Below are 17,877 nucleotides of genomic sequence, written 5' to 3'. Positions count from 1 at the left end.
GGCAGTTGTCGTCTTCTGGTCTTCCTCTGCAGGGGTTTTCAGCTGGGCAGTCCTTCTTCTTGTTGTCGCAGGAATCTAATCTTTCTAGGGTTCAGGGTAGCCCTTAAATACTAAATTTAAGGGCGTGTTTAGGTCTGGGGGGTTAGTAGCCAATGGCTACTAGCCCTGAGGGTGGGTACACCCTTTTTGTGCCTCCTCCCAAGGGGAGGGGGTCACAATCCTAACCCTATTGGGGGAATCCTCCATCTGCAAGATGGAGGATTTCTAAAAGTTAGAGTCACCTCAGCTCAGGACACCTTAGGGGCTGTCCTGACTGGCCAGTGACTCCTCCTTGTTGCTTTCTTTGTTCCCTCCAGCCTTGCCGCCAAAAGTGGGGGCCGTGGCCGGAGGGGGCGGGCAACTCCACTAAGCTGGAGTGCCCTGCTGGGCTGTGACAAAGGGGTGAGCCTTTGAGGCTCACCGCCAGGTGTTACAGCTCCTGCCTGGGGGAGGTGTTAGCATCTCCACCCAGTGCAGGCTTTGTTACTGGCCTCAGAGTGACAAAGGCACTCTCCCCATGGGGCCAGCAACATGTCTCTAGTGTGGCAGGATGCTGGAACTAGTCAGCCTACACAGATAGTCGGTTAAGTTTCAGGGGGCACCTCTAAGGTGCCCTCTGGGGTGTATTTTGCAATAAAATGTACACTGGCATCAGTGTGTATTTATTGTGCTGAGAAGTTTGATACCAAACTTCCCAGTTTTCCGTGTAGCCATTATGGTGCTGTGGAGTTCGTGTTTGACAAACTCCCAGACCATATACTCTTATGGCTACCCTGCACTTACAATGTCTAAGGTTTTGTTTAGACACTGTAGGGGTACCATGCTCATGCACTGGTACCCTCACCTATGGTATAGTGCACCCTGCCTTAGGGCTGTAAGGCCTGCTAGAGGGGTGACTGACCTATACTTGCATAGGCAGTGAGAGGCTGGCACGGCACCCTGAGGGGAGTGCCATGTCGACTTACTCGTTTTGTTCTCACTAGCACACACAAGCTGGCAAGCAGTGTGTCTGTGCTGAGTGAGAGGTCTCCAGGGTGGCATAAGACATGCTGCAGCCCTTAGAGACCTTCCTTGGCATCAGGGCCCTTGGTACTAGAAGTACCAGTTACAAGGGACTTATCTGGATGCCAGGGTCTGCCAATTGTGGATACAAAAGTACAGGTTAAGGAAAGAACACTGGTGCTGGGGCCTGGTTAGCAGGCCTCAGCACACTTTCAATTGTAAACATAGCATCAGCAAAGGCAAAAAGTCAGGGGGCAACCATGCCAAGGAGGCATTTCCTTACACCAGGGCAGTGCTGCTCTGGCAGATTTGGACCGCAAGTACCGCCAGGCCATCAGCCAGCCTAAAAGCGGCAGTGCCAGTGGTCCAACCGTGGCACTTTCACCATGGTCGTAATGTAGAGGTCAGACCGCCACGTTGGTGGCGGTCGGACCACCACCGCGAGTGTGGAAGTCTTAAGACCGCCACACTCGTAATGAGGGCCAAAGTGTAGATCCTAGGTGGTAAAGTTGGTAGTAATGTGCAGATCCTAGGAACATTCTCAGTTCTCACTCCCCACAGATCTCTCTAGAAATGTAACCTGGCTAGACTAAAGGGCCTGATGGCACCTTTGCAGACTGGGGGTCGAGGGTGATGCAGGTACCCACAACCCAAAATCTATGATTGCAGAAGTCCTGCACAAAACACATATTAGATGCGACATTGGGCGAAAAGCTGATGGAAACCTGCACCCCACCACGATTGAAACAAGCTGGTGTCTGCCTCTCAGCTCCCACTTGCCACTTATGTTAAGTTGATGAAGAAGAATCCAAACACATGTAAGTTTCTATGCTTTATTTCTCTCAGTACACCAACCAATAGAAATAGCTCCTCTCTCTGCATCCACCGCCAACTGCCTACATCAGAGTCTCTCCACCACCACACCCTATGCCCAAGCATTCCCATTTGGAAGGTTGGATAACATTCTAACTTGATATACATGGAAGATCATAACACCTGGCCCACAGGTGAGGTAGCATAATCGCTACAAAAATTAGGCTATGCGTTAGCAGTAGAACTGCTCTTGAGCACACTACCCAGCACCCCTGGTTGATGGTACGTAGAGAATTACCAGAAGGGGAGAGCCAGACAAAGAATAATAGGCCCTGTTGTGCAGGAGTTAAAAGAGTCTTTGGGCTTCACAGATCATGTTTATTATCGTTTTTGTTTTTCAAAGGGGGGCCATGGTGGGTGACAGGGACGGGGGAGACTGGTGTGCACTCCCCTCAGTGCTCATGTGTGTTTGGCCGGCTGTCTCAGGGTGGTGAAACACACATGAACACTGACCTGTCTCCAACCCGGCACTGGGTTGGAGAGAGCAGGCACAGGCCCCCAGTCTGCCTGGGAGGCGCAAAGCCAGGGCGCTCAGGCCAATCCTAATGCTGCTCTCATGCTGCCAGCAGCGTGAGAGCAGCTTTAGGATTGGCCAGAGGGCAGGCTGCAGTGCCTGCAGTGAGTGGAGGCAGAAGAGTGGCGCGGCGATGAGGCGGTCAGGTAAGTTTAAAAAAATATATATATATTTGTAATGTATTGTGTTTGTTTTGTACCCCCTGCCACGCCGTTTTGTGCACCAACAGGAGCCGCTCCTGCAGAACAGAGAGAGAAACAGAGAGAGCGATGGAGGGAATGGGAGGGAAAGAGAGGAACAATAGACGAGGGAATAGAAGGATTAATTCATGGATGGAATGAGCGAGACAGTGATGAAAAGAAGGGGGCAGGTTTGGTTTGAATATTTCTGCCAAGGCTGCTGTTGCTTCCACAGTCCGGCCCTTATGAGGTGGAAGAGGTGGGTGATAGCCCCAAATCACAGTTCTGCTGCTGTCCTCAGGTGGCTGAAGACCTGGAACAAAAGAGAAGCAAGTGATGTCACTTCAGTGGGGAAGTGCTTTGGTCACCTAGTGTTGTGACGTCACTGCAGTGACTATCTGCTCCAGTTACAACAGAAGCATGCTAAGGAAGCCATGTATAATAACAGTCAAGTCTGTGCAATGAAACTCATGTTCATCTTTTGAACAATCAAAGCACATTATAAATGTAATATCAAGTCCCTGACCATCTATGCATGCTGCTACTTCCCCAAAAGCAACACCCAATCAAACATGCACCTGCATCGTCATAGAGCCTTAAGTGGGTTAATGCACCTGCTAAATAGATCAGTTTGCAATCTTTTCAATCCTGGTTGGCCGACTCTTTGTTGCTTCTGATGTTAATAAGACTATTGCTCTGAAGTCATGGCAATTAGAACCTGTTTTTTATTTTGACGGACAGCCTGTTGTTCCTCTGTGGGAACGGAGTAAATTATGTCCCCATGGGGAAGCGATAGGCCCTTAAATTTGTAAATGACTGCCAAGCAGTGGTCATTTATAATACATTGGCAGGATCCTGTGAATCTATATCACTGTTCTGTGCAAGGCTGTCAGCATGACGCAGCTCCACAACAAACAGTTTTCTTTTTTTATCTTCAAAAACAAAGTCCATAATGGGATTTTCTATTTCAAAATAAAAAAAAGTAATGCTCACCTTGCTATGGGAGTTATCTCCCACAGTGGGGCGGTGGGGTTTTATGGTCTCTCTATGGACAGTACAAAAAAAATGGCTATATGTCCGCTCATCTGGATTGGGTGGGCGGACAGACAGCCATTTCTCCAACAGCACCCACTCTGCCGAGCAGTCAGAGGTATTTGGCTATGGCGGTGACGGGCAAACCAAAGGGCAGCTTACGTATACATTTGGCAGGCGGACCATTGTGTTGGCGGTATGTACATGTCACTGCTGCGACTAAGTATGCATACTGATAACATATAACTCAGGCCCTTAGTCTTGAATATTATATTACATTTTTAATACTTCACAGCTGAAAAGCACTGAAACTGAACTTTGTACAGTAAAGGAGAAACAGATTACTGCAAGTTAAAAATTAGCAGTTCGCGATTTATTGATCTAATCTTGAAGTCTGTGTGAACAGTTCTCATTAATTGTTTAAAACCTATGTCAGCGACACCGAGTCCTCGTGTGTCGGCAACTTTGAAACAGCTTAGCAGAGGGAAATTGAGAAGCATGAGCCAAGTCGCACCCTTGAGTGGAAATAGATGAGAGGGCTAGGGGCTGACAGGTGATCACCTGTCCATGCACAGACACGCCTACAAAGTGTAGGAAAAGTGCTCAGTCACCATGAGGTGCAGGATGTGCAGATGGATGAGCGACTCTTACTATTGGTGGCCAGAGCTGAGCGTCTCCTCCTCTCCCGCCCCTCGCAGTATAAATACAGGCCCTCTTTGTTCCCTCCCCAGACCCAGCTCTGAGTTGTGTTCTTGCTTCAACAGTGTTTGAACGGAACGTGGCTCCGAGTCCAGCGCTCTCCTGAAAACTTTAATCCATCCTTCCACCTACAACTACCGCCAACAACCACACCATCAGCAACGCCATGGAGTCCCAGGTGCGCCAGAACTACAACCGCGAATGCGAGGCGGCCATCAACCGCATGATCAACACCGAGCTGTACGCCTCCTACGTCTACCTGTCCATGGTGAGCATAAGGGATGTCTGTCTTTACTTTCTATACTGGGGTCTATCTGTCCTGCCAACACTGAGCTGTACGCCTCCTACGTCTACCTGTCCATGGTGAGCACAAGTGCTGTCTGTCTTTACTTTCTATACTGGGGTCTATCTGTCCTGCCAACACTGAGCTGTACGCCTCCTACGTCTACCTGTCCATGGTGAGCACAAGCGCTGTCTGTCTTTACTTTCTGTCCTGGGGTCTATCTGTCCTGCCGACACCGAGCTGTACGCCTCCTGCGCCTACCTGTCCATGGTGAGTACAAGCGCTGTCTGTCTTTACTTTCTATACTGGGGTCTATCTGTCCTGCCAACACTGAGCTGTACGCCTCCTACGTCTACCTGTCCATGGTGAGCACAAGCGCTGTCTGTCTTTACTTTCTGTCCTGGGGTCTATCTGTCCTGCCAACACCGAGCTGTACGCCTCCTGCGCCTACCTGTCCATGGTGAGTACAGGCGCTGTCTGTCTTTACTTTCTGTCCTGGGGTCTATCTGTCCTGCCAACACCGAGCTGTACGCCTCCTATGTCTACCTGTCCATGGTGAGCATAAGGGATGTCTGTCTTTACTTTCTATCCTGGGGTCTGTCTGTCCTGCCAACACTTAGCTGTACGCCTCCTACGTCTACCTGTCCATGGTGAGTAAAGGCGCTGTCAGTCCTTCTTTTCTCTCTTAGTGAGCTCTGTCTGTCCTTATCTCACCTCAGTGAGTGCACGCTCTGTCCTTACTGCATGGTTAACATCGAACTGTGAGCTTCCTATGTCTACCTGTTGAGGCTCAGACAGGATCTGTCTAATTCCATGGTGAGTAATGGCTGTGTGACAAGTACTAAACTGTATGTCTGTCCACCCTGTATGGTGAACACTGAGATGTAATCATAATATTTATTGTACAGATATTAAAATCCATTACAATTAAAAAGTCAAAGATCCAACATTTGAAAGACTCATCTTCGATCTCCCTTATCGCACAATCATCACTCCCACCTCAAAAAACACCACTGACTCAAGAGATGTCAGAACAAACTCCTCACCAAAGAGTTCTAGGCCCTGGACGACTTCGGACCTGCCTACATCAACCTCCGCCCGAGATTCCACAAACCCTCCAGACACCCCCACTCCGCCTCCCTCGCACTGACCCCCACCCATCAGCATACAACTCGGCAGAGCAGGAGGACACTCCTTCTCCTACCCTGCAGCCAAAGCCTGGAACGGCCTCCCCCTGCGCCTCGGGACCTCCCCTATTCAACAGAAGTTCCGTAGGACTCTGAAAACCTAGCTCTTCGACCGAGACCCTGGACATTTCCAGCGGATACCCTCACGGGTGACAAGTCGCGCTCCACAAGTCAACTGATTGATAGATTGAGTGATATGTGGAAATCTTGCATATAATTTGGAAGAAGTAAAACGAACCAAAAAATGTTCTTTTCACGTTTCTGTATGATTATGTTAACTTCTTATTTTTGTAAAGTAGATCTTGTTCAGTTGTAAGTAAGGAATATTATAATACTATGTCATTATTTGTTGTGATGTTATTTTGAATTACATATGCATATACATATACATATGAATTACATATGCTACCCTCAGTATTTTTTGTAAGACTTGTGCCCTGCATGTGGCATTGAGAGGTTTATAGTGACACTGTGCCCTCCGACTGCCCCCTGCTGACTGTTCTGCCACTCGGTGCTGTGCCCTGCTGTTGACTGTCTTTCTTCTCTTCCTTCTCCAGTCCTACTACTTCGACCGGGATGATGTGGCCCTCAGCCACGTGGCCAAGTTCTTCAAGGAGCAGAGCCACGAGGAGCGCGAGCACGCTGAGAAGTTCATTAAGTACCAGAACAAGCGCGGTGGGCGTGTGGTGCTGCAGGATGTCAAGGTGAGCGTGCGTGGTACATCCAGGAGGATGCTCAGGTGATTGCGCGTAGTGCTGCAGGGTGACAAGGGGAGAGCACATGTGCTGCAGGATGTCAAGGTGAGTACTCATGTGCTGCAGGATGTCAAGGTGAGTGCGCGTGGTACTACAGGATGTCAATGGTAGTGCGCATGGTGCTTCAGGGTCAAGGTGAGTGTGTGTCGTACTACAGAATGTCAAGGTGAATGCGTGAGGTACTGCAGGATGTCAGGGTGAGTGCCCATGGTACTTACTGCAGAATGTCAAAGTGAGTACCCGTGGAACTGCAGGTTGTAATGAGGAGTGAGCATAGTATTGCAGTATGTCAAAATGAGGCGCGTGGTGCTGAAGGACGCCAAGGTGAGTGTGCATGGTTGTGATGGACATCCAGGTGGACACACGAGGATAGCACCTGACCTGTCATTACAAATAATAAAGCACTCCATCATTCTAACGGTTTAGCCTTCGTCCAACAAACTCTAAACCAGGCCAAAGTGTCTCCTGAGAGCCCAAGTAATCTCAATGTGGAGAACAAAGATTTGAGCACAAATCGAGATTACAAACAGTTTTGCATCGTGGAACGGAGGAAAGCCTACAGTATGAACATAATACGCTAAACTAAAAAAAAACATATTCATAACTGTTCACCTTTTCTTAATTACAACAAAACAAGAAGATTTCGCTAAGCCAATAGGTCTTTTCTGTTGTGAAAAAATGGATGGATGAAGAGAATGACAGATAGATGTATGGATGGACCTAAACATAGATTAATAAAACAGGAAGCTGTAAGGGAAAAAAGTAATGTATGGATGAAGCAAAAAAGCAAAAAAGAATGAAGGTGGGCGGATAAAAAGGTAGAAGGAAGAAGGGAAGGGAAGAAAGATGCAAAAAGACAGAATAAAGCTTAAGGGATGGAACGAATGAAAAAACTGAACAAAGTATGGAGGAAACGAAGGACATTTCAGAGTTTTCTGGGGCGAGCAATAACATTAAATTGCTGCTGGGCTAGCTCATGTAAATCGCTTGCTAATTGCTAACTGGGAAATAGTTCAAAGTGGGGATAATTGTATATTTCTGACTTCACCCAGGGCTGGGGTAGACGCACAAAAGGGAGAAAGAAACAAGGAGCAGAGTGTTGGAGGGACAGGTATTCTGGGGGGAGCACAAGAGGAAGCGATTTGGAAAGCACTTGCTCTTCCATGGAGTGCTTGAGAAAGTAGAAAAAAGTAGCTCTCTAAAACTGGAAGTATAGAAGACAGCCAATCAGAGAGATGGTAAAGAGGCTATGCTCTAGGGGAGGGACAAACGCAAGATGAACAAGTTGTGACAGGGAACCCCATCAAGTAAGAAGCAAGCAAGTGTGAGTGGCAATAAAGCTAACCAATGGCAAACAATAGACAGCTATAAGCCCTGGAAGCTCTTGTTAAGCTCACAATAGGTATTTTGTAACCTGACAGCTATGCTGCCTGGTAGACTTGACTTAATAACACGTTACCTCAATGCAGAACTACAATTTTGTAACAACTTACTAGAGCTCCTCTTTTGTGGTGTTGGGTTTCAAGACAGGCTAACCTACTCTTTGTAATTTTCACAGAAACCAGACCGTGACGAGTGGAGCAACACCCTGGAGGCCATGCAGGCAGCCCTGCAGCTGGAGAAGACCGTCAACCAGGCCCTGCTGGACCTCCACAAGCTGGCGACCGATAAAGTCGACCCCCATGTAGGTATTCGAGGCGCTTGACCTGATTCATCCTGGTGTGGAGCCCTCAGACCTCCCCACTGCCTCCGACATGACACTGTGTGTGCACCAGTATCGATGGTCAGCTCCTGTAACTGGGCTCAGACATGCCCCACTGATCACTACAGCCAGGCTCTCTATCTCTCAGCCAGACACATGACACAGTAAAGACCTTCTGGTGCATTGCACTTCACCACTAGATGCAAGGAGATAAGCACACAGACCTCTCTCACTGCCAGCAAAAGTGTTCTGTAATATACACGTTGACTATTTGAAAGAAACATCTGCACACATTCCAGGGCACCCACCACTCAGCCAGACATGAAGGGTGTGGTTGGAATATTCGTTTAGTCTACACCCCAATGCGTCTTACAGTCACAACTTCGGATGACTCATTAACACCTCCATAAAACTCTCACAGCAACACCTCCCAGTAACTCTCGTAGAGCATGAACACCTCAGGAGGAACCCCCAGAGTAATACCTCTCAATGAGTCTCACAGTAGCACCTGGGTAGAAACCTCGTAGGGCAGTAACACCTCAGTAACACTCTCACAGTTACCCATCACTATAACTCTCGTAGTACATCAACACCTTCATAGAATTTTCACAGTTACACCTCCCGCCAATTCTCTTGGTAAAGTACCACCTCCGTGACATCCTCACAGTAGCACCCATGTAGACCTCTCAGAGAAACACCTCTCAGTAACTCTTGCAGGACATAAACACCTCCGTAGAACTCTCATACTAACATCTCCGTAGCACTCTCACAGTAACACCTCTCAATGACTCTCACAATAATAACACCTCGTAATAACTCTTCTAGTACATTAACACGTCAACACACCTCTCACAGAAACACCTCAGTAACTCTTGCAGTACATTAAAGCCTTTGTAGAACTCTCACAGCAACCACTGCTAGTAACTCGTGTAGTCCATGGAAAACCTCCATAGAACTCTCATAGCAATATCCTGCACAGTAACACCTCTCAGTGACTCTCATAGTAAACCCCATAATATAGTAATACTTCTGTATAGCTCTCACAGTAACTTTCATAATACAGTAACACCGTCATAGCACTCTCGCAGTAACACTCATAAATAGAGTAACACCTCTGTAGAACTCTCACAATAACTTACAGTAACTCTCACAATACAGTAACACGTACGTAGAACTTTCCCAGTAATATCATGCACAGTAACACCTCTCACTGACTCTCACAGTAACACCTCATAATAACTCTTGAGGTAAAGTAACACCTCTTTAGACTCTCACAGTAGCACCTCCGTAGATCTCTCACACTAACACCTTACAGTAAGTCTCATAATACAGTAACACCTCCATAGCACTCTCACAGTAACACTCACAATACAGTAACACTTCTGTAGAACTCTCACAGTAACACTCATAATACAGTAACACCTCCTTAGCACTCTCACAGTAACGCTCACTACAGTAAAACTTCAGTAGAACTCTCACACTAACACTCATAATATAGTAACACCTCCTTAGCACTCTCACAGTAACACTCATAATATAGTAACACCTCCTTAGCACTCTCACAGTAACACTCATAATATAGTAACACCTCCTTAGCACTCTCACAGTAACACTCATAATACAGTAACACCTCCGTAGCACTCTCACTGTAACACTCATCATACAGTAACACCTCTGTAGAACTCTCACAGTAACACTCATAATACAGTAACACCTCCTTAGCACTCTCACAGTAACACTCATAATATAGTAACACCTCCTTAGCACTCTCACAGTAACACTCATAATATAGTAACACCTCCTTAGCACTCTCACAGTAACACTCATAATACAGTAACACCTCCGTAGCACTCTCACTGTAACACTCATCATACAGTAACACCTCTGTAGAACTCTCACAGTAACACTCATAATACAGTAACACCTCCTTAGCACTCTCACAGTAACACTCACACTACAGTAAAACTTCAGTAGAACTTCCACACTAACACTCATAATATAGTAACACCTCCTTAGCACTCTCACACTAACACTCATAACATAGTAACACCTCCTTAGCACTCTCACTGTAACACTCATAATACAGGAACACCTCCATAGCACTCTCACTGTAACACTCATAATACAGTAACACCTCTGTATAACTCTCACAGTAATATCACCCAGTAACTCGCACAGTACACTCCCTAATGTGTCTAACTACCTCTCAACCTCTCAAGCACTCTCACATATCCTTATACCTCTCACAGTAACTGCTCCTCAATACCTCGCATACCAATTCCACCATCTCACCCCACAGGATCACTTCCCAGTGTCTCACAGGAACACCCGCCATTGCCCCCACAGTAATCCCACAAGACCCCAGTGAGTGTACCCTGCCCTCTGGGTTAAACATTCGCATCTCCATCTGGAAGGTTGCCTTTCTCTGTCCTCTGTTGCAAGAGCTTCGGTTCCCCTCACATCTGCGCCCCTCCCCCGCAGCTCCCTTTCTCTATGACTTCTCATCCTTCCTCTCAGCATCACACGGCATCTTTAACTCAGCCAACCTCAACCTGCTGCAAATGCCCATTTTCTATCTCCTCCTGCTGCCTCCATTTGACCATTTACCTCCCCTCCAGCATCTCTCCTTTCTGTAGCTCTCCCTGCCCCATCGCCTCTCCTCTCATACCTGGTACCCCTCACTTCTCCATCTCCAGCTGTAACGCCTTGTCTGGATCCTGAGGGCCTCGTGCGACCCACGCCCCCCTGCTGCACCCTCCTTTCCCCGCTCGCAGGTACCTCTCTGAGTCTGCACCTCTCCTCGGGCATCTCTCGCCCTGCATCCTCCTGAGGCCAGCACCTATCCCTTCACTTCTAGTCACCGCACATGCAGTCACTTGTGCCCTCTCCTGCACCTGCAGGTTCCATCCACCCCCGGGCTCTCACGTCACCTCCTCCGGCCCGGCCCCCCCTACAGTTTCCAAGCATCTTCTCGCACCTCCGTCTGCAGCTTTCCCCACCCCCCTCTCTGCTCGCAGTTCCTTTCCTCTCTTCTCCTCGAGGACTCTCCCAAACTCTCGTTCCTCCTTCTCCAGCTGCTTTTTCTTCATGAAGATTTATGCTCTACTTTCTGCTCTGTCACCCACTGTCTGCCCCTGCACTTCCCGTTTTCCTCACCTCTCTCTTGAACCCTGAAATTCTTCATCCCAGCTACCTTCTGCGGGAGCTCTTTCACTCCATCCCACTAGGATCCCTCTTCAATGGGTATCTCCTCTCGAGTTAGGAAGCGTTAACTCACGCTCTGAACCCTGCCGCCTCTGCCCGGACACTGGGGGGGGATGGGAAAAGCAACGTAACTATTGTTAGTGCAGCAAGTGCTGTGGCACCGGAGCCCATAAGTGTGAGGGGCCCACCTCATTTCATTCATAGCAGTTTTTTTTACTAGTGAAGCGCAGTAAACGGTCTATTTCCCCACATTTGCTAGGTCCATGGCACCATTGCTATGGCTCTGGCTGGTACCAGGGGAGACCCACACACATAACTAGGCACATTGGTGATTAGCCCAGGAGCCTGCGTTTGAGCACTATCTGCAGACACCAGGTCGCCCGTTTGGCTAATAGCCCTGTATGATAACGTCAACCTCTCTACTGCTTGCTGTGGTCATTAATTCCGCGTGCCGGATCCTCTGGTCCAATAGGGATATAGGGGCATATTTACTAGAAGTGGCGCAGCGCGGCCACTCTGCCAAAATTGGCAGCGCCACGCTGCGTCACTTCTAAAACGCAGGGATGCGCTGTATTTAAAAGAATACAGCGCATCCCTGTGTTTCTCCCTGCGCCGGTGCTAAATTAGCTGCTGAGCGCCAACGCAGCCACTCTTGCGCCATGGTGCAAGGATGGCTGCGTTGCAGGGGAGATTGTTTTTGTGCAGGAAGGGACACTTTTCTGCACAAAAACAATCTTTAATTGCAGGACCTGGCCTGGCAATTCGGGCTGGTCTCTTCCCTTGGGGAGCAGGGTCAAGACCTTTTTGCATATCGCTGGGTCCAAACTGAGGTGGCATGGTGAGCAAAAAAACAATGGATTTAATCCAGCTCTGTGACTGGGGGTGAGTGTTTGAAAAGTTTCAGCACTCCATCCATCATCTTTTGTGTTGCTTTAGTCACCCTAAGTGGCCAGGGTATGCACAGACTCAGGTCACCTGCTCTCAGTGCCACTGGATTCAAGTTAACCTGGCTGGGCTGATGAGGGGTAGGATGATTGTTTCTGGTCCAGGGAAGACATGGCCTGGAAGTTCAGGCTGGACGGTTCCCATGGGAAGCAGGGTAAAGACTGATTTGCTTATGGCTGTGTCCAAACTGGGGTTGCATGGTGAACAAGCGCCTTGAGACCCACACGGGTGATTAGCCGCACTATACAAATCCCCGGATTTATTGATTGATTGACTGATTGAACAAAAAAATGATGGATTTAACCCAGATCTGTGACGGGGTGCTTGAAAAGTTTCAGCACTCCATCTATCAAAGTTTCAGCACTCCATCTATCATCTTTTTGTGTTGCCTTAGTGTATTTACTCAAACATTGCGTACTGACATGCAATTATTTTAATTGCCCCATTTGCTAAAATCGCACCAGTCCCCACAAATAAATATTTTTTTCAAATATTTGAGGACTTGAGTTAAAATATTAAACCATTTTTTCATCAAATATTTGGAGTATTTAGAGGCACTTGCGAAGGAGACACTAGGGTAGCCAACTTTCCATTATTACTTGTCAGGGCACTTTGTTTGTGGAGAAAGTTTGTGCACCTGGAGACATCATGAGATGCTTTTTGGGGACTGGGGTTTAGGGGGAACTATGCGTCTCATAGCACATGTGGTGTTTCATTGTCTATCGACACCTTCTGTAAATCAAGCCACCCTAGGTATAACTCAGCCAGATATTGAGTTTATAAAGTGATTACTGCCAAGAGCGTAGCTCTCAGAGGATGAGTGTTTGGTTTGTTACACCCCCTAAGCAATGTATTCTGTAGTAATTAGTTGGGTAAAAATGCTTTCAATCGGGTAATGTAAAGTGTCTGTTGCATTTCACCTGGGATTTTACATGGTCACACTGACAAAAACACACAATCTCTCTCGTCTGTTTTCAAGGCCTTAAAAATGTTGATTAGTTTGTAAAATATTGCATTTAAATACCTCTAGCAATCTGCACCCCTCTCTCTTTCCACTGCCTCTTAAGCCCCCTCATGGCCTGCTTCTCATATAATGTGTTTTAACAAGATGTCCCAGCGTGATTTCTGGGAAATCTGAGGCTCACACCTCCCCAATAAACTGACCAAGTTATGCCCAAATACTCTTCATGCTGTATTTGAGTTCCAATCCCTTAACCACCTCCTGGAATCATCCTTGACTGCTCACTATTACCACTGAGAGTCAGGTTTTCTAAATGAATGATTTGTACCAATCAAATGGAATGAAATGGTCTTAACCACTGAAACACTAATAGTAAACAACAGCATCCACCAGAGATACTCCCCAGTGAACACCTCCTGCCAGAGGACCCAAAGAAAAGGTCTCACAATCTACTCATGTTAATTTCCCAGTATCTACAAATGTGTGTGTGTGTGTTTGTGTTGGAGGGGGGCTTACAAACATGCTGAATTGAATTAGTGAGAGATATAAAAAGATACCTTGGCAGGACCCCTCACAAGATGGGCAAGTCATTGGAGTGGGCAAACAACAGAAGTATACGTGCTCCGGTGGATATATTTATCCACTGAACTAGAACACTTAACATCTAATGTCAGCTTTACCACTTCAGCAAAATATGGTGGAAATCGTAAAGCTGGGCAGGACCCACAATGCAGTCACATTTCCCTAGGAAGCATAGTCCCTTGGCCTTCCCATCAGAACCACTGCCAACCAAATGAGGTCTAGTGGGCGAGTTGGAAACAGTGGAACCAAGAGACATTGTTTGTGATCCTGGCCTCCCCAGGTGGCTAAATTGTGTGTTCTTCAAAAATCACCTTTTGGCCATATTTCTCTGCTCCATTTTTGCTAAGATTGGAAGAATTTTGAACCAATGAAACCGATGCTAATAAGTGTGTGGCTCAAAGGAAAATTAAGTGGATATTACCTGAAGTAAGGAGGATTGCAGTGCTAAGTCTTTGGTGTACTCACTAAAATTGAAAATGGTTATTAATGTGTAGCATTTGGAGCAAGTAGCAGTAGCTAAGGTTTCCTGCGTTAACAAACTGTTTGATCCTAGGCAAATCATACTCTCCCGACCCCCTCTCCACTGACCTGACATTTTATGAGCACTTTGAAACAGGCTTAATGGAAGAATTAACAAAAGTATATTCCCAGTACAGGACCAGCATAGCTTGGATTCACACAGTCAGGGTTGTTTCACAGCAGAATGTGCCCCTGAAGCTGCATTGTGCAGGCCCCCGCCTGTGCTGCATCTTCCCCTCCCAGGCCAGATAGGCACCTATTTACCACTCTTCAAGGGCTGCAAGAGTGCGATGCAGATTCCCTGCAAGAACACTCAGGGTGTCCTGCATGGCAGCTCCAACACCCCTCCCTTCCTTGTCCTGTGAAGGAATCAGAGGGGGGATCATAGAACAGGTAGGACAACTGGCGACAAGTGCCTTTGTATAGACAGCCGGACAAGAGACACAATCGTAAGAAAAACCTGAAAAATATATAGCAATTGGCCTCCCTAGCAGTCAGACGGGGCAGCATGGCTGGTTCGAGTACATACACTTGGGGTGCCAGAAGTGACCAGGTTGGCCGTCTTTGCAGAAGTTTAAGCCTCACTCACATAAAAATGATACGCCCATTTGCAGCACTTCTGCTTTTTTTTAGTTTTCCCTACAAATGTTTATTTAAAGATAACTTTTGTTTTTACACATCGCTTGTTCTCATAGTCTTACCATTTAGTAAAAATGTTAAAAAGAATGGCCCTGCTCCAGAGATTTCTGAGATTGGCTGGTTTTAGGTTCGACTATTCATAAAATGCATGATAAAGTTTGTGTGCCTGCTGCAAAGCAGCGCAAGTAGCCTGTACATGACAATTTCAAAAACTAGTAATATAGCACAGTGGGTTTCAGCACTGCATAACAGATCCTTATGCAAGCTGCGGGGCTCAGGTTCTTTCCTTGTTAGTATTTCATCGAGTAAAAGTCATGCTGCAAATATTTGATCGTAACCAGCAAGGCACAAGTTGAAGTAACCTGTAAATTACTGTTTAATCTTAATGACATAGCTCAGTGAGCTTCAGCACTTTTTAAGGAGATCCTGGTGTAACTGAAGGTATCCGTTGGAGTCCTTCACAGGGCTATCGCAGAGACTCATTCAGAGGGTGATGAGCGAAGGGGCAGGGAGTAGCTTTAAATGGATTGAAGAGGCCTGAGGTGGCTTCAAGATTACGCTGCCTCAGTATTCCCTGCTCACACAATTCATTGCTGCAGCCACGAGTTTAAAAGGAGGGCTTTGGGCACCGGCACGTCTTTATTTACAAATTAAGCACTACTAAGTCAGCAGCCCGACGTTAAACTCATGACCTGCAGATGACCGAGTGTTCAATTACTTGAGCCATCTGCCATCTGCCACCTGCACACAAATACCACTATCCTTTGAATGTGCTTTAAATAGGCATGCTCATTTTTCTAGGTGCAGCAAGCAATTGCAGCTGTCTCCCTTTGTTCTTCTGGTTCACACAGGAATATTTCCAGTAGGAACAAGAGCTAAATAATGTTTGCTGATAATTGCTGTAAAAGCACCTATGGCGTCCTGATGTGATTGAGCAAAGCTAGGAACCTACCTGGGGAACCAGAAGGCATGGGTAGTGCCAGGTGCCTCTGAGGCAGACAACACAGCATCCTTACAGGCAGCTCAGCTCCGCACTCTTGCAGCATCCCTGGGAGGGCTTGTTCCACACAGTGCTGAGCTCACTGCATAAATGTGAGGGGGTTGGCACAGAAAACACCATCTCATGTTTGGTAGAATCTGTCACAGACTTAACTAACCAAGGGATTCTCCATACACCACCTATAGCGATAGTTTAGCTGATACAAGAAAATCTATAGCAGTGCTTAATTTGTAAAAACCTGCATGTAAGGGCCCTTGCCAGGAAGCCACTGCAGATTGTACCACCTATTGCCCCTGCAAATGCCAATGACAGTACCAACTCAACAACTAACCATCATACTCCTAAGTGTGACAATTCAGACTATTCCAGGCCCCAAAAGTTATAAGAATGGTTTGAGGGGCAGGTATTAGTTATTTGTAATGTATATTGAATTAATAAACAACTGTTGTTATGCTCATCTCCAAGTTACATAGACGGCACCACCATGTGCCAGTGTTAACAATTAATGGCCTGTGCCAAGCACTGGAATCCACTTGCTCAAATTAAGCACTGATCCACAGCCTACTACATGTTCAGTTTTAGTATTAGTCACATGACAAGATCACCACCAAGAGAACTATGAGGTGCCCAACTGAGCTCATGAGAATTGGCAGATGGTCTTCACGAGTTAAAAATGTACACAGTTTTGGCTCAGCAAGATTATTGTCAACTTTCGGTGCTCAAGTGCCAGGATGCAAAACATTGGAAGCTCAGAGATGGGCACATCTGGTAAGCTAAGTTAGCATGAACAAGAAAACCTGGTTGAAGCAGATTACAATTACTGTAAGAGGCAGATGCATTTCAATTCTTATACAGAGGTCACCTGTCGCCCATATGATTGCTCTCACTTTTCCCTGCAAGTACTCCTTCTACTGTTCTGCCCTCTGTTGATATACTTACCCCTGTACTGTCAGATTTATTCTTTCCCTAGTTCTGTCCTTTTTACCATATCAAGTCTGTTTCTGTCTCTTAAATACATACACCGATTCAGTCTTTTTGGTTATTTACTTTGTTTCTATCTCTTTTCGCAGCTCTGTGACTTCCTGGAGTCCGAGTACCTGGAGGAGCAGGTGAAGGCCATCAAACAACTTGGAGACTACATCGCCAACCTGAAGCGCCTGGGCGTGCCCCAGAACGGCATGGGCGAGTACCTGTTCGACAAGCACACCCTGGGGGAGAGCAGCTAAGCCCCCCCGAGGAGGGAACACCAGCATGCTGCACCCACTCATGGCCAGCGTTGCAAACACCAGCTTGTCCTATCGCTTTGGGTCGGAGTTGGGACGTAAGTGGATCTTTCAGCGAGTTGCAGGCCTCAGGAGCAGCAGATGCTGTGCTAGTCAGCATGTTTCCAATGCATAAATAAATAAAGGTTTTCAGCATTGTACTCCCTTGTGTGTATAGCCTTATTGACTACAGAGGGGTGGGAAGTGATATATCACGAGGGTGGGAAGTGATATATCACGATGGCATCTTTATTAGAGAACATATGCAAAAAATATGCAAACATTCAAGTTAAACAGAAAAAGTAGGTAACCAGACAGGTACACGACCTTTAACCTCTGGGAACCTTATGCACCATGAGAGCTTTCTCCCGGTAAGCGGGCGACAGATCCGGACCCTAAGCTGCCGTGATCCTCCCGCAGCGCAGACCCGCAGCAGTGTAGCTAATAAGCAGAGAGGAGCGAGCAAGGGAACCCTGCTGTGCAGTGCTCGCTCGGACTGG

The 17,877-nt window shown here is 47.0% G+C and overlaps 1 protein-coding gene across 2 annotated transcripts; it reads left to right on the top strand.

The window, feature by feature from the left end:
• The first annotated feature begins 4,346 nt into the window (after positions 1-4,346).
• On the top strand, positions 4,347-17,538 carry LOC138246336 (ferritin heavy chain B). Of its 2 annotated transcripts, none has more exons than XM_069200847.1 (4): positions 4,347-4,606; positions 6,366-6,512; positions 8,122-8,247; positions 17,186-17,538. In XM_069200847.1, the coding sequence occupies exons 1-4, from the start codon at positions 4,505-4,507 to the stop codon at positions 17,339-17,341; spliced, it is 531 nt and encodes a 176-aa protein (XP_069056948.1). In that variant the 5' UTR covers positions 4,347-4,504; the 3' UTR covers positions 17,342-17,538. The 2 variants fall into 2 exon arrangements, with proteins under 2 accessions (XP_069056948.1, XP_069056949.1); XM_069200848.1 differs by lacking the exon at positions 4,347-4,606 and adding an exon at positions 5,172-5,271.
• Positions 17,539-17,877: the final 339 nt, after the last annotated feature.

The sequence above is a fragment of the Pleurodeles waltl genome, chromosome 7 (assembly GCF_031143425.1).
Source record: "Pleurodeles waltl isolate 20211129_DDA chromosome 7, aPleWal1.hap1.20221129, whole genome shotgun sequence".
Classification (NCBI taxonomy): domain Eukaryota; kingdom Metazoa; phylum Chordata; class Amphibia; order Caudata; family Salamandridae; genus Pleurodeles; species Pleurodeles waltl.
Note: the sequence above shows the minus strand (reverse complement) of the source record. Positions and strands in the feature narration are given on the sequence as shown.